At 46.7% G+C, this 16,896-nt stretch overlaps 2 protein-coding genes across 8 annotated transcripts; one reads left to right on the top strand and one right to left on the bottom strand.

Moving 5' to 3' along the window:
- The first annotated feature begins 116 nt into the window (after nucleotides 1–116).
- Nucleotides 117–6,003, top strand: tfam (transcription factor A, mitochondrial). 2 transcript variants are annotated; one of them, XM_040006310.1, is made up of 7 exons: nucleotides 117–1,162; nucleotides 1,716–1,858; nucleotides 3,032–3,102; nucleotides 3,673–3,822; nucleotides 3,996–4,091; nucleotides 4,688–4,744; nucleotides 4,829–6,003. In XM_040006310.1, the coding sequence occupies exons 1-7, from the start codon at nucleotides 1,080–1,082 to the stop codon at nucleotides 5,105–5,107; spliced, it is 879 nt and encodes a 292-aa protein (XP_039862244.1). In that variant the 5' UTR covers nucleotides 117–1,079; the 3' UTR covers nucleotides 5,108–6,003. The 2 variants fall into 2 exon arrangements, with proteins under 2 accessions (XP_039862244.1, XP_039862243.1); XM_040006309.1 differs by having other exon boundaries at nucleotides 1,713–1,858.
- zgc:171971 (uncharacterized protein LOC569690 homolog) lies at nucleotides 5,943–16,387 on the bottom strand. Of its 6 annotated transcripts, XR_005692341.1 has the most exons (9): nucleotides 15,598–16,380; nucleotides 14,519–14,565; nucleotides 14,293–14,447; nucleotides 14,071–14,213; nucleotides 13,284–13,380; nucleotides 12,497–12,768; nucleotides 11,376–11,525; nucleotides 7,129–7,372; nucleotides 5,943–7,044 (listed from the first exon to the last, which is right to left on the bottom strand). XR_005692341.1 is itself a non-coding variant. In XM_040006306.1 (8 exons), the coding sequence occupies exons 1-8, from the start codon at nucleotides 15,775–15,777 to the stop codon at nucleotides 7,232–7,234; spliced, it is 1,185 nt and encodes a 394-aa protein (XP_039862240.1). In that variant the 5' UTR covers nucleotides 15,778–16,380; the 3' UTR covers nucleotides 5,968–7,231. The 6 variants fall into 6 exon arrangements, 5 of the variants coding, with proteins under 5 accessions (XP_039862240.1, XP_039862242.1, XP_039862238.1 ...); XM_040006306.1 differs by having other exon boundaries at nucleotides 5,968–7,372; XM_040006308.1 differs by having other exon boundaries at nucleotides 5,968–7,372; nucleotides 14,071–14,198; nucleotides 15,598–16,378.
- Between the last annotated feature and the right edge of the window lie 509 nt (nucleotides 16,388–16,896).

The following is a 16,896-nucleotide window of genomic DNA, read 5'->3' as shown; positions in this document are numbered from 1 at the left end:
TAACTCGGTGCTTTATGTTGACACGAGCAACACACTTTGTATGTGGTGCTCTTATTGCACTTTGACTGCCTTGTGTGCTGGCAGTGTTACATGAAACTAGAGAATATGGAAGCACTGTCAAACATACTGTGCAAAAGTCTTAAGCCAACATCCGTCTCTATATGTTGCTGGGAAAATGGGAAACGTTGGGAGAAACTGCACGTTTTTCCTCCAACTTTATTTCAACAGAAACTTTTAACAAGCATAACACAACACAGCGGGTTTTACAATTGTACTGCAAAATTATAATACAGAGGAAGAGTATGTCTAATTAAACAAAAAGGATAGAAATACAGATGCAAAGGGGAAAAACGGGACTGAATAATTCAATAAAGACATTAAAATGTTACAAATATTAATGGTTTTTAAATCTTTCTTATTGTGAGAGGAACACAGAGTTGTGTTTCTCTCCTGAAAGTGGAGAAGTTACATTTATGGATGTGTTTGATTAATGAGGTGAAAAGCACGACAGTCACTAAAGTCAGTCACCAAACACGTCCTGGGACTCATTCTGATCAGATGCTGTTAGAGATCAAACGACATGTAAAACCTCAGTAAATGTTTCTATATCGCTCTTATATTTTAACAGGGTTAAATCAACAACAGCTTAAACCAAATCTCCTTTTGAAACCACACTCGTCATAAACAACCATCGAGCCCTCCGAACACTAGGCGGAAACGGAAGTGACGTACAAGCACACCGCCGTTTCGTCTAAATTCAAAATGAACATCAGATGACTTCAGATGTCTTAAAGTTGTTTTGACCACGTTGTCTTTGAGTCTGTTTGTGCTTTAAAGCTGATTTGCTGCTTTGTTGGAAGTAAAGCTTCAACACAGGAAGTTAAAAAAAAAAACGGTTGACCTTTTCCCACAATCCACCGGGAGAGAGTGAAGGCGCGTTTTGTTGGTACAGTTGGTGGTACGTGTCCGTGGGCTCCCTGGTTTCCAGCGCTATCACAGCGTCGCCTGCATGAGCACAGAGACAACGCGTCTGCTCTTCGCTCCCCTGTTTGCGGACTTTCGCGCTGATTCCCGCCGACATGGCTCCGTACTTGCTGACAGCAGGTGTTAGCCTGCTGGCTAAGTCCTTCAGTGTGCTCTCCTGCACTGGCTCTCTGGCAAGGTAGCTAACCCAGGCTTATGTGTTGCATTAGCTAGCTGCAGAGACACTGCAGCCTGCTGTGTGAAACTCCCTGAACATCGTGTCTTAGAACAGTGAGTGTTGGTGATGGTAGCATACGTAAGCGTAGCATGAAGCAGCCGTAAATATAAACATGGCCTTCGGTTCTTGGTACTGTTGCTAAACAGAAAAGCAGACATCTTGTAAGAGTTCCCGTTTGCTGTCAGTGCTTTGAAGCTTCGTTAGCTGCTCTGTGCTCTTCATATCCGACAGGAAACGCAGTGTAGCTGCAGCTCACACATAGCAGCGCTGCAGTGTTTGCAGGCTAATGCTGTCTGTCTTCTTTCAACACGGACAGTAAAGTGTCACCCAGTTAGCAGTGTGCTGTGTGAACAAGCACACTGTGCGGTCAGCATGCACTGACAGTCATGATGAGTACAAATGTTCCTCACAGATCTCAGGCATGAGTTGGAGTTGAACCCTCAAATAGTCCATGTGGAATAAAGCGTGATGAGAGAGAGAGATGGCTGTTCTCATGTATGTTGCCTCCCAGCAGGTGTACCAGCGTGCTGCCCTCTGCATTCTTCAGCCCAGTGAAGTTTCTGACCTCCGAGGCCCGCTCCCCTCCAAAGAGACCTCTGAACGGATACATGAGATATGTTCAGCAACAGAAGCCGATCATGGCCAGACAGAACCCAGGTATGCACTGTCACACTGCAGGCTGGTCAGCCTGAATGAGCAGACGTGTAAACATTCAGACAGGAAAAGGTTTGAACCTCGTGTATATGAAAGCAGTTAAATGGCAGTGATGGGCTGAGGCTTTAAGACACTACTCTTTGTATTTTGCTACAGAAAATGAATATAGATGTGGGGATTTATTAAAACGTGCAGTCTACATGGACATAAAGTATATATGGCTGCTTTTACGGACACACTGCACACCATGTGCATATATGCCATTGCTATGGTTAATGGCTCCTTGGCAATCACCCTGTTAGTTTGGAAGTAATGTTTCATGCCTGGTGTATGTAGATGCAATTAATCCCCTGAGCGAGGCCTCTCTGTGCCTGAATACTTCACAGGTCAGAGTTAAAAGTTGAAAATGCTACAGCAAAGGCAGTGGAAATGAATAAGAAATCCGCCTGTTTTGGTCCTTTATCCACGCTGTCGCAGCACAGCGTGGATAAAGATAACACATGGGGCCAGGTTGGCGGGTGGATGGGATGGAAACAGCAGCCATGTTTCTCCCACAGTTGTGTTGTAGTTATGACGGTGGTGAAGCAGAGGGGGGAGAGGAGAGCCTGTGCACACTTCTGTGGGCGCATGGAAGTGCATCCATGCTTCCTAAAATGTCAGTGAGAAGAATCAGCAGCTCGGCTCCAGCAGCTGGTCGTGATTTGCTGCCGCAGGGTGTTTGGCAGTGAGGAGCACCACAGCACTGCCCTGATCAGTCCAGAGAAGAGCGTGTGGATTGTCCAGTAACACACTGACCATGTTGTCTTGGACAACAATGGAAAACTAAACAGTGAATTGTGGCTGGGTGTGTAGAGTAGACCAGGCCCACACTGGCAGATGTTACTTTCAGTGACCTTTTCTAACAACCATGAAAACGAGGTTATGAAGATTGTTGTGTCGCACTTTGTTGCCTTTAAAGGCCAAAGTCCCTTTCAGTGCAGAGCTGTAGATGTAACGCGGGTGTCTGTCAGCTGCCCGGCTCGGCCCTCTCTCCCAGATCTGTATGAACAGTTTGTGAATGAGCCTGTGTGGCTGCAGCAGCTCTGTGAGACACTCTAGATCAGTCACAGTTTCTCTGTCCTTCCTCTAATGATGCATTTTTGTTGTCATTAAACATTTCATCATTATTTTCTTCAGAAATCAAAGCAGTGGATCTGATTAAGACGATTGCCCAGCAGTGGAGATCACTGAGCCCAGAACAGAAACAGGTATCTCATTTCTGTGTGTGTATAAACTGTAGGGGTGCAACAGTTCACCAGATCTATGGTTGGGCTGTAGCATCACGGGTTGTGGTCGTGGACTACACGTCACACACGACAATGTTTAAAGTCGTTTCCTTAAATTCCTCTGAAGTACATTGATAGTCATTCTCTGCCACATCTTAACTAAAAGAATACATTTTCTTGATCGTCATCCAGAACCTTTGGGCCTGTTTAGAAAATAAAGCCTGAAGTTTATACTGTATTTATACATTTACTGTGATTCTTCCGAACATTTTCTCATTAAACAAAACAGGAAGATGTGAAGAACATCAAAGGCCGTTAACATAAAGTGAAAAGTAGACATGAGTGACCTGAGCGGGTCGGGCTTTTCTCACGAGCCGTTGCATCCCTAATAAACTGCTTCGGTAGCTCGAGGCGGGCACGTGCAACTGTGATGAATGAAAATATGCTTCTGTCAGGTTGTGTTTGTCGCACACAGGTAACAATAGCACGTCGTTACCAGCAGTGAAAGTGGAAAAGTCCTTTCTGTTGTGACCCGAGTCTTTTGTTTGGTAGCCGTTTCAGGAAGCTTCTCTCCGGGCCCGGGAACAGTTCAAGGTGGATCTAGAGCGCTATCAAGCCCAGCTGACTCCTGCACAGCTGCAGCAACAAGCCCAGGAGAAAAGGCAGAGGAGGGCCAAGAGGAAGGCCATCCGCAAGAAGAGGGTAAGAAAGACAGAAGGGACCAGAGCAGGCAGGTTTTTATCTCCTGTGCACTCATCGTGGGTTTGAGGGTGAGCACCTGTCTGCTGGGTTGGTACTTCAATCCTAAGCTTCTCCTGTTCAAACTCTCTAAGGCACTGTGTGTGTGTGTGTGTGTGTGTGTGTTTTTTTCCCAGGAGTTGACAAACCTGGGGAAGCCCAAACGTCCTCGCTCTCCTTTCAACATCTTCATGTCGGAGCACTTTGAGGAGGCTAAAGGAATTACGTCTCAGGTCAGGAAGTACACGTGCACTGATCCAGGGTCAGTGTGACCCTGATTTAAAAACCTGCAGCAGGTATCAGAGTTTCAGTGTTTGGTGTTTATGCCGGCACGCTGGCGCGGCACAGATGACTAATGATGTGTAGTGAAGTCAGCCGGTGGGACGTTACCCCGGCAGCTTCTCTCCGTCTGTCACGTTTGATGTTTGCTGGGAAGCTTCTCTTGCACTTTACAGTAACACCACGTAACATCAGCTCCTGTAAGATGGTGTGAGGAGCAGGAGGCGCTAGTGTGAGCGGAAAAAAGATTAGCACCAGTACAAATGAGGTCATTTTATATGATGATGGTATGGATGTGTTTTCCATATCAGCAAACACACAGAGCCGGAGTTTCTGACATGAAGTGCACCTGCAGAAACTGGACTAAATGGAAATGCCAGTTTGAGATGGAATACAGATGAGGCTTCAGGTGAAACTGGAGCAGCTGTCAGGGTGCTGCATCAGCACCCTGACAGCTGCTCCATTCATTTCTCTTGTTCTGTGTTGGTCAGCAGCTAAGCAGACACTGCAGGGTTGTTTTGGCCAATAGTTGCTCCTGTCGTTGTTTCAGGCTAAGATGAAGTCGCTGTTGGAGGACTGGAGGAATCTCTTCAGCCATCAGAAACAGGTCGGCAACACGCACCTTTCATCCTTGTAGCTGGAATGCTAATGAGTGCTGTCGGGTCTTCTGACATTTGTATTTGTGCCACAGGTCTACACGCAGCTCGCTGAGGATGACAAGATTCGCTACAAGAATGAGATGAAGTCGTGGGAGGACCACATGGTGGATATCGGAAGAGAAGACCTGATCCGAGAGCGGACCCTGTCTACCAAGAAGAAACCTGCTGCGAGAGCCAAGAAGGCAACAAAGAAGGTAACAAAGAAGGCTAAAACTGTGAAGAAAGCCACGGGAACGTCAAAACCCTCCAAGAAGACCACAAAAAGCAGATCGGCGAAAACTGTCAGCCCGCCGTCCACCAAGAAGACATAAGACGCGTCCAGAGGAGGTGACAGGAGCTGTGATGGCTCAGGCGGAGCTCGGCCTCGCTTTTCTCTGACTTGAAAGCCAGCTGTCTCAGCTGACAGGACAAAACTTTGATAACCTTCAGACAGATCCGCATCATTGATGTCTCCAGATAAACCGCGATGGCAGCATTTGTAAAAAAGGTACCTGTGAGTTTGAGTCCTTCCCTGTGATGCAGACTCACTCCTCCAGGCTTAGATGGAGTAGTAAAATACCAAGTTTGACTTTAAAAGTGTGAGAGCCAAATGAAGCAAGCCTGTTGGCGTCGGAGCGCTGACGTGTACCGCTGTGGTGTTGACAGGAACAAACGGGTTCCTGTTGCCGTCCTAGAACACCTGCAGGATTAATGTGGGCTGCATTTTTTATTTCAACACATCCACACAAAATCCTACAACAATGAATGAGTCTGAATGTGTCCTGTAAGGTCCACTGATTCTACCTGAACCTGACATAAATCCATACTTGGTGCTGGTGAGTGTGCAGCTTTAAAAGCAGTGCTCGGGGAGGTCCCACATTTCCTCTTGAGATCAGAGCACCGCTGTTCACATGCAAGAAACCTGACTGAATTTTAGTGTCATTACTGTCACGCCTGTTGCTTCAGTAGCAACTTTAACATGTGACGTCCTGCTGTCTGTGACCCTGAATGAAACCAGCTGCTTTACACTGTACTCTGCTAACGTCCGGTAACATTTGGTCTGTTCTGTTATATGAAGAGCATAGTGTAGTACTGATAGCTGCTTTGTGTTGTAGAGTGCACAGTTCTCTGTGCTGCCATGTTCATCCTGCTTTATTATGTCTTTCCTTGTATGGTGTTTTTTTTTTTTTTCCCCTCAATAAACCTTCATATACAGTTTTCTTCTAAATGGCCTGAAATGATTCTGCATGTGTGCATGAAGCCCCCAGTGTCAGGCAGCAGGATACAACATGTCAGCCGTATGACGACGAGGTCACAGTGATCGGTGTTACTGATTTCACCTTTCAGGGCTTTGTGGTTCTTTGTGTGACACATTCATGCAACATTTGAAGTTTCTGGCTCAAGATTTCAAGACATGCGTCGAACAAATGAGGAACGCTGTGACTAACGATGACCTGCTGTCCTGACAGGCTGGTTGTTCTTCAGCTCCTCGTTTCCTGAAACGCTGTTACGTTCGTGGCCGAGGGGTAAATTGAAAGTAAGAGCCAAAACAGCGCTTTTCAAAATGCTATGCAGCCATTTATTGACGTCAGCAGTGAGCCAACATAACAAACACAAAGCTCTAACGGTCCCCAAGCTTCCCTGTCAAAAAAAAACAAAACAAAAAAAAACGTCAACCAAAAACAATTTGTTTATATAAAGTTTTACTTTGACAAACAGGAGAGACCTGGGTTCAACAGAAAGGCTTCTCGCTCCTACCAGACTGCTGCACTGGACTACATATACATATATGTACAGCGGACGGGTTACAAATGACCTCATTTACAAAGGTTAATGTCCTAGCACCAGACACAAATCAGCTGATACTAACATACCGGCTGGCCACGTGTTCAGTCAGACACTCAAAGCAACACTCAGTAACAGGCTGTTGGGTGGAGGAGAGAGGGCCAGGTGGTGTCATCTGGTGGTTAAGTACTTGTTGTTGAATCCAACCACTCAGCAGGCACTGGTCCCCATTAAGACACACCCATGTGTCTGAGAGAAACCCACAGCCATCCTCTGGTGGGAGGAGTCTGTCACACATCCTGGGTCATTGCAGAAGCTGCTCTTTAAATGGGAAAAACCCTGTGGTGACATTTTTACTACAGCTCAGCATCCAGATACTGTACTGCTGCATCAGGCCTTGTGTCAGCCTGTGTGAGTGACACACTACGACGGTCCTTGTGGTCAGCAGGCTGATGGTTCATGGCCCATTTTACTGTGCTGATATCTTCATCCCAGAGAGGGAAACGTCTGTGTTTTAAAAAGATTCATTTCAAAGACTTCACATGATTTAAACACAGATGCATGTTACCTTGATGGTGACTCTCAGCAGTGTACCCTCAGACTGTTCTTCCCAACACATTTACTGCAGTTTCTCCTCCTACAGTGTCTACGGGTCACCTGCAGGGAGACCCTCAGGGGCCCGGAGGCTGCTGTGATGCAGCTTGGCCCAGTAAAGCCTGGAAGTCCGGAGATAAAACCAGTTTGTGATGGACGTTTCCCAGCACCATCATATCTCCAGTCCGCCCATCACACAGACGCACAGACACCAGTTGCTGCAGAAAGAGGGAGAGATGGCGTGTGAATAGGCAGTGACGTAATGAATGGTTGTTTTCCTTCACTGTGGACGCTCGTGTGTTGCTGTCAGTGCTGCTCCTCAGCCTCTGAGCAGATACAGTGGCTTGCTGTATCACGCACACCCCACTTTGCAGTTATTTATTTGTAACAAATGTTTGGAATCACGTATGATTTTCGTTCCACTTCTCACGTGTGCACCACTTTGTGTTGGTCTTTCACCTGGAACTCCAGTAACATTGATTCATGTTTGAGGCTGTAATGTGACAAAATGTGGGAAAGTTCAAGAGAGCCGAACACTTTTGCAAGCCACTGTATGTTCTCTGAATGTGGCAACCTTCTTCAGAAGAAGCTGAAGAAGCATCAAAGGGTGTGTACTGGAAGGTTTCAGATAATAATCAACTGTACTGAAGGACATGAGGTTTGTGAGAAGTATTTTAAATATCAGTGAAATGTTTCCTGTCTTCAGCTTTGACAGTAGGGCCAACGTTCACTAAGAACACCGTGAGACGCCTGAAGCTGATCCTTCCTCGTGTGGCAGCTTGACTGATATCATTCAGCCAAGGCTCGGGGTTTGGTCTAACGTGTAGAGACGAGAGAAGGACGCCCCACCGAGGATGACACACAGACTGATCACATCCTTTCAAAAGGGTTGGACTTTGACAAATCCTGGTAGTGGAACTGATCCCAGCCACAGAAACAACAACGCTGCAGCTGTAGAAGCAGAGCAGCAATGCAAAGCCAGCATCCAACATCAGCATGGACGAGAGGGAGGCACTCACATCACTTAGTAATGACAACAACATTGTGACAAAGCGGAGGAGCAGTTGCAATGCTCTCCATTTGTCCCATATGTGTTTACCTTTTTTTGCACATTGTACACATTATTCTGTTTCTAGGTATTTGCTATGATTTGCTATTTGTCAAGTAACATTGCTTCACTCACTATCCCGGGTTTGTTTGTGGAAGCGTTTTGTTGCCGGCAAATCAAACATTCTGCAAATTAAGCTAAATACTCAGTTACATGCTTCTTTATACTTTATTATGTTACAGATTAAGTCATTTGTTCATACTTACTTTGTTTGTCTTTTCAGTCTTCATGAGGATCAGGTGTGGGGAAACGCCCGCCTGGCATTTCCTCATTTTAAAGTCCTGCTGATGTCACATATGACATCAGCAGGTCAAACCAAGTGGAGGGGTTTCTTTGTCCACAGAGATGCTTCCTTTTGTTTGTGTTAAGGTTTAAAGGGATTTGTTGAATGTTTTTCCTTTCGTTAAGACTGCCATTTAGTTGTGTAAATGTGCATATTAGAAGTGTGTAGAGGTTTTGTGTTTTTCGATCATCTGGGTAGAGTTTTAGATCCCTCAGTTGAGTGAGTGGTACTGGCTGGGCAATTGGAGGGAAATTGATGGCCCTATTTAAAGCCAGTCTCTACCAGATGCAGGAGAGAGGAGCGGTGAGCTGTGTTACCAGAGCAACGGTCTGTTGAGGTTTGTTAATAGAGTTTATTTGGGGAGGAAGTTTTGTTAAGTTATATTAAATTAAGTTCACTGTAAATAAATTGCTCACCTTGGAAACCTGAACTGTCTGCTTCCCTACCACCTTCCTTGACGTTCGAGTCTGACTACTTCACAAACATCAACATCCTTCCAGTAGACAAGGGTAGGTGCACAGTTCTGCTAGACCAGAAAGACTAACATGAGAAAATCTACTTATGAGCCACTGAAACGAGACCCAGAAAGCATTCGGATCAGTATTTAAGGTCTAACCCTCATCACTGAATGGAGCACAACCTGGGTGTCAACACAGAGCCATGCAGACATACACTCATCCCCCCTCCCCTTCCAAACGCCTCCGATGCTTACGGTGGCTCAAAGGGGAGCAGCGCATATGCTGCAGGCCCGGATGTGCTGTCTACACGGCTCTCTCCTTTTACTCATCCCTGTTGCTTGTCATGTGTTTCTATGGTGTATTAAGAGCTTTTCATGTGCTATGCGCTGAGGTGATTTTTTTTTCTGTTCTCAAACTGACCTCCCTGTTGGAGCTCAGTCTGGGGGGAGTTCTTTTTCCTCCTTGTCCTTCCTCATGTTGTGCATTTTTCCATTGTTTGGTTCTGGGTCGCTGCTCGTGCTGCTGACCGGCCAGCTACCTACCTGTCTCCCCAATGTGATGTTTGTGTATTGCATGTACGGTCGGCACAGTCAGTCTCTTAATTGCCCCTGGGAGATAAATAAAGTCTTCTGAATCTGAACACCATCCCCACAGAGACGGCAGCAGGGAGGAACATCAGGTCAACAAGGCCCTGAGTAAACATGGACATCTGTCAAAGCTGGAGGCAGGGCTGCAACAATTCATCAACATCCATGATACTGACTATAAAAACTTGTCGACGTGTCATACGTGTGTTTTTATAACTGTAATACACTACAGGCAGCTATGGGGCAGTATCACCTATACTGTCTGCCAAGACTGCATTTAATACCAACGAAGAAGAACACAGTGCGACCGGCAAAGCAGGAGGACGGAAGAAAACGGAAACAGATTTTAAAAAATGTAAAAGCATTTCACAGAAAGCAAAGTTAAATGCAAACTGTGCAAAGCAGAGCCGTCCGTCCAGCCGTGCACGGTGGAGGTGCAGTGCACGGCTGGAGCTGTGAAGTCACCATTTCACTTTTGTTAGCTAATGTGACAGTAAACCATTAAGCAGGAGTAGTTACAGTCTCCTAGTCCCCCCCACCCCCCCCCCACCCCAGCATTCATATTGGTGAATGTGAGGGAGGTGGTGCACCTGTTCTAGCTAACATTAACCATAACCATAGAGTTAGACATGTACATCCAGGTGGGACGAGGTGGGAGACACTCCCCGACACTTAGCCAAGTCTCTGTTACAAACAGAAAGTAGAGGTCATGGAGGAAGTGGAGGCATTTAGATTTATTCACAAGAGAGCTCTCATCTGCCTGTAGAGCCCCATAGCTGCCTGTAGTGTATTACAGTTATAAAAACACACGTATGACACGTCGACAAGTTTTTATAGGCCTTCTAGGAGTGTTATCAGAGCCAGTTTGTAGTCAGTTTTTAGTCAGCTGTTGGTCATTCTTAATCTTTTTACTTTGTTAATCTTATTCATTGTATATCTTATTGTTTATTCTACTCATGTTGATTTATTTTTATCATCTTTTTCAACTATATATTTGTTTTGTTTATTGATTTCATTGTATGCTTAAAGTATGGTTTTAACTGCTATCTCTGTTTTATTATTGGAAAGCACTTTGGTCAACTTTGTTGTTTTTAAAAGTGCTATATAAATAAAGTTGGATTGGATTGGATCTCGGGGCGACCGTGGCTCAGGGGGTTGGGAATCGCATCTGTAACCGGAAGGTCGCCGGTTCGATCCCTGGGCTCTCTGTCCTGGTTGTTGTGTCCTTGGGCAAGACACTTTACCCTACTTGCCTACTGGTGTTGGCCAGAGGGGCCGATGGTGCGATATGGCAGCCTCGCTTCTGTCAGTCTGCCCCAGGGCAGCTGTGGCTACAACTGTAGCTGCCTCCACCAGTGAGTGAATGTGAGAGTGAATGAATAGTGGCATTGTAAAGCGCTTTGGGTGCCTTGAAAAGTGCTATATAAATCCAATCCATTATTATTATTATTAACCAGACACTGGCCAAACTGGATGAGCAACCCTCCCCATTCATCCAGAGGACGCCTCACCAGCTCGTGGTCCCCGGTGTCTGCAGCTTTTGGTGTTTGTAACTCTCAAATTATACTGCAAAGGTCACATGACTGAAACAATAATAAAAATGTCTAAACCTACTGCAACACTATGTAAAACTAAAGGTAGTGTCATATTATCCTTCTGTTTATTTGAACGTTTTTTGGTGGGAAATTTGAGCATCATATGTAATCCATGACTACACAGGTCTGATCTGCTTACACTAGTTAATGATTGCAATGCAAAAATAATGTTAGAACACAAACGCGTTACCTGCAGGAAGGAGAATGCAGCTCCCTCTGAGACGTCCATGATGATGTCACCCAGCTTCAGCTCCACCTTTCCTGACTTCCTGATCTGCAGCTTACCCAGAAGTCCTTCTGGGAACTGCGAGAGCACAGGACAGCCCTCTTTCACTGCACTCTGAGTGCGCGCACGCACACACACACACACACACACACACACACACACACACACTCTTTAGAAGCAGTTACAACAGTTTGCTCCTCTCATGTTCAAACTGGGTAAACTCCTCATGTGTCCACTGTGCTTCAGCGAGGCTCGACGATACAGACCACAGATCACGTGATGGTGTTTCAGGCTGAGTGTTTCCTGTGCAGTGGGTAAAATGTGAAGTCAAAGCCACGCGTGAGATGTTAGGAGCCGTGGTGTCTGAACCTGACTGTGGCTGATTTGGGGATTCTGAATTAGACACCGGTGTGGATGTGCGTGTAACAGCTTGTTGTGTTAGTACTGTTATGAGTTGGTGACCTATGCAGGGAGTACGCTGCAGCTTGTTTATGTTTTTATGGTCTGCAGGGCAGCGTCCTGCTGGGGGAGGCTGCTGCTGCCTTGGAGGGCAGCGCTGGGTCCACAACAATCTTTATGTGGGTAGCACGGATGAAGCGTTGGTTCGGCCGCTTCCAAAATACCTGAGAATGAACGAGGACGTGCAACAAAATCCAAAGGGAGGATTTTAGTCCTGGAATCTGTTCCACAAATCAGTGAATTTTGCCAGCAGCTGCTTTACATAATTTTGTAAAATGAAATTAACATAGCATAACATAAATATCTGTGATTAGAGAGGTGTTCACCGCCTCTGTGCTGCAGGAAACACTTGTACAGCTGTCAGGCAGAAACACTGCTGAGCTCTAGCTTTGACCTCACTGGCACAGCTTAGCTGTTTCTGTCAGCGACGGTTAACTAAGGACGTCTGCAGGAAGAGGACTGCATGCTGTACCACTGTATTAGGCTGGAAGCAGAAGATGCAAACAAAAAATGGCCGAGGAGCTTATGGATAGATGCAAACAAAGCTTTCAGGGCTGATGTTAGGAATCACGCTCAAACATCTGGATGCGTCAGTCCTTTAACATGTGTTTATCCCGTCTACTCACTTTTGCTTGAAGATGTGGAGTCCTCTTCACTTCATGCTTGCCCTCCTTTGTTGCAGGCGTCTCTGCTGCAGGCCCAGGAGCCCGGTCGACCTTCGCTCCAGACGCTCTGCCTGGCATGCAGTCGGGCAGCTGCATGAAGAAGAGCTCCTCCCTGCCGGACAGGCTGAGATCCTGCAGCAGTTCTACCAGCGACGGCTGCTCTGATTTAGGCCGCTCGGTCCTGCTGGTCCCTGCGCAGGACTGAGGTCTGAACACAGTGGGCCTCTCTGGACCTGCCATCACAACACAGAGTGATCACTACTCACAGACAGACATGCAGGAGCTCAGTGAGGACACTGTCTGTCGTCCACCACATCACTCAGTGCAAAGTCAGTGAGCTCTGCTACTCTGCTGCCTGCCTTCATGAAGGCCTCCACCTTCAGCAGCTCTGCAAAGGGTAGCTCATCTTTCCCTCTGCTGCCCACGCAGGTCCCTTCAGCTCCTCCTTTTTTAGCTTCCCTTTGCTTTACCCTCATTCATCAGGTCAGCGTGACTATTTAGTGATAACAGATCATAGATCTTCATACATCTACATCTCCTCGTGACTGATCACACCATCTTTGATTAAGAATCATTACTTTCCATTTATCATTTATTGACTGACACATTTCCTGCACGTCTTACCAAACATGGCACATTAACAGTCACGTTATTGTTTAAGTGGAAACAGCAGAGCCTAAACTCTGACGTCAGTGCTGTGACTGAGTGAACTGCTTGTGACGCTGTGCAGCGTGGGAGGTTTTCTCACGTGTCCTGGAGGTCAGAGTGCGACTGCTGGACTGACACAGAGGCAGCTGGATGGGCTTCAGCTTTGCATCATTCCTCAGACCCGGATCATCGATGAACTGTAGGTACAGATGCATAACATTAGTTTCCCAATGGTCAGCTGATTATCAGCTGACTGTCATGAAACACTGCACTCACTCGCAGGCCGATGGTCAGTGGTGCAAACTCTTACAGCATTAAACTGTCTGAACAATGCATAAACCTGCTCTGCGGATCAGCTGATGGTGTTACGGACACCTGCTGCCAACAGGGAGGTTGGAGAGTGCCCTCTGGTGGACAAACGATGCAACATTAACGCTCATAATGTGCTTCCTTGTGTGAAGTTTTTTGTTTCCATTTACCGGCCGTTACCAACACATCTGCAAATGTGACCTGCCAATATATCAGGTGAAGCACTGAGGCAAAGGTCCTGCTGACCTGCAGCTGAGGGTCGATCCATAAAGATGAAAAGTGGAGCTCTTTGCATCTGTTGGGTTCTTTTAATCTTTTGGTGTCTGTGACGCACACGACTGCATCGGTGCGGTTTCACTGCACATGCATGAACAGGAGGAGGAGGGGGAGACGCCACTGCAGTTCATACCCTCACACCTTTTTACTTGTTGTAATATGTTAAAACAATGACTTCCAAGTCAATGTGAACACGTTCCAGAATAAACACGAGAAATGAGAACAGCTAACGTTTATGGGCTCCTGACTACAGTTTTAATTCATCATTAAAGCTTCACAGGAACGAAACAGGAAGCACTCACATCATCTCGCTGAAGTTTACTGAGTATCTCATCTTCCTCTTCCTCCTTTGTCTCTTTCCTCTCTTTCTTGAGCAGTTTGCAGACAGGAGAGGTGGCAGACTCCTGCAGGTGTGTAGCACCATGCCAGCCTGTAGGCAGAAGCACTGATTGAGCGCGATGAAGAGGAAATGCAGTCTGGAGAAAGACATCCAACAGAATGAGAAGAGGGCTGTGGGTGTGCACCTGTTTTGCGCACGCTGTCAGCAGGACCCTGTTCAAAGATGGAGTGGGACTGGATGGTCTGAGGCCGCTCCTTCCTCCTCCCTCTGCTCTCTCTCCTCCGCTCATTCCTATCTCTTCTCTCCTTTTTCGGAGCTACGTGGATCTCCTCCTTTAGCCTACAGGTGTTCAGGATCATTAAATGACACAGTGCATACACAGATGAAATTCTCATACTGTCGTCACTCACTCGTCTTTACTCTTCCTCACGGCGTGGACGTTAGGCTCAAAGGTTTTCTGTTGGTACAAACCAGGAGAGAAAAGAAACACGTATGTCCTCATTAGGATTCAAACGAGGTGTGAATGCTTTTCTACTCAACTACATGGATATTATTATGAATTATAAACCTTACTTTTAAAACCTGACCAGGAGTTAACAGGCATCAAAGCAAGAATGTGAGCTGTAGCGCTGACCCTGACCTCTTTCCCTGTTTCTATCAAATCCTGGATTAAAAAAACAGAAAAACTTCCTTTAACTCCCAAACTGACCAAGCTGCAGTCACTGTCCTGACTGCTACTGTCTGCAAATGTTCACAGTGCTAAGTTAGCATTTAAATAACACCTTTAACATACATGTCTCTGTATTTATATATGTGATATATTTCTATTTCTGCTTACATCCTTTTGCAACTTCTGTCGGTGCTGTGCTCCTGGAAACAGAATTTCCCGGAGGAACCCACCCGAGAGATTAATAAAGTTTCATCTAATCTAATTTAATCTAACTTGCTTCTTCTCTGCCTTCATCTGCTTCACATCCATGGCCCATTCAGAGCCCCTGACGAACCTAACTCACATGTTTTGTATTTACACTGTTGGTTTATCTGGAACTGTGAGCGTGTGGTTTCTAAGTGTTCATGCTTGTACACAAACGAGCAATTTGTTCCAGTATATAGAACACAAACATCTCTATGAGTAAGTAAACACAAACGAATTTTATACAGCAACTGCGTACAGATACAGAAACGCAAATCAGAATGAACAAATGTGCGCAGGGTTGTTATAGCCTGAGTATTAGTGCGTTACTGTAACACGTGATCAGGGGGCGGGGCTTGGCTGAGTGGACTGTAGGACAGACACAACATGCCACATGACCACCGAGTCCCCCCATCGTAACACGATAACGCCATCAGATGTCTGCAGAGAGAAGCCCGTGAACGTGTCAGCAGACTTATGACCCCGGGATTACGCTCACGGGACTGTGCTTTATTATTTCCACTTCACGCAAAATAAGCACGCGACATTATTAACACCGGGGCTGTGCTCGGTTACCTTAGTCTTTTTGAAGCCTCCCCCCAGCGTCAGGTCCCGGGTTCTGAGGGACGTCAGTCTTCCAGGCGGAGGTGGGGAGGTCAGAGTCCTGACCCGGGCCGCGAGTGCTCTCCCCAGCCCAGCCCCGCTGCTCGGGGGGGAGAAGCCGGGAACACTTGCTGCATCCCCGGAGTCGCTCATGTCACGATACCTGCTGTGCGTCCTCTCAGTATTTTTAATGCGTGTCCGTTCAGCTGTTTCTCACGCAGGTCTGTTAATAAACGACGGCTTTTATTTTGAAAATAGGGCTGTTAAAATCCGGTATTTGTTAGCCGAGCGCCCATAGCTCATGCCCCGCTGGTCCCTCAGAACTAGTTCGTGTTTCACTGAGGTAACAGTGATCCTTAGCGGGGCTCCTCTAAGCTAAACAGCAGCTCGTTCCCCTCCGTGTTGTTTCCACGCGCCATATCGCAGCAGGAAGTTAATCCCATCTGGTTGCAAACACAACACCGTCTGCCGCGGTTACTCGGTCGCAGTGATGATAAACAGTGTACTGCGTGCAGATGTCCTCTCAGCCGTAACCGACGGAGTGTCCTGTCGGTGGATGCAAAATAAATCAATTGCAAACAACGGTGCCAACAAAGCACGACGCACTTACTGCACGAAGGCGCTGAAACGGCTGCAACACCGCTTTGCTTTTGCCGCCTGCTGTTTTTGTCCCGGTTAAACGGCTCTAATTTCCTTCCGCAGTTCGCTGCTATTGTTCTCAAGCAGCACTACACCGGAGCCACCACAAGATGGCGCTGTCTGCGTAGCCACGAAATGTGACGCATGTCAGTTTCTTTACGGAAGCAGTGGTTCATGGTGCCATTTAGTGAAAGTGGTTAATATATTTTTCACGAGTTATTTTTATAAATATGTTTATATTTATGATATGCTATACAAAAATGACCAGAGATGGTCTTTCCCTCCTTGACTCCGCCTTCAAACCAGCGTCCCTCCCTGTCCAGGATGACAAAAGTCCAGCTGGGATAACCACAGTTACTCAGGGCCTTCTTGATGTTCTTCTGCTTCCCTGGCTGCTGTGTCAGTGGGGATGGTGTTCGCTCTGTGTTGTAGCTTCCTGATGACACCCAGTTTGTGCTCCAGTGGGTGGCTGTAGCTCAGGTGGCAGAGCAGGTCAGCCACTAATCAGAAGGTCGGTGGTTTGATCCCAGGCTGCTTTCTGGCTGCATGCCAAATATCCTTGGGCAAGATACTAACCCCATGTTTGCCTACTGGTGGTGGTCAGAGGGCCCGGTGGCGCCAGTGTCCGGCAGC

This window comes from Simochromis diagramma, unplaced genomic scaffold, assembly GCF_900408965.1.
Source record: "Simochromis diagramma unplaced genomic scaffold, fSimDia1.1 OVJJ01000024.1, whole genome shotgun sequence".
NCBI lineage: Eukaryota > Metazoa > Chordata > Actinopteri > Cichliformes > Cichlidae > Simochromis > Simochromis diagramma.
This window is presented reverse-complemented; position numbering and strand designations above follow the sequence as displayed.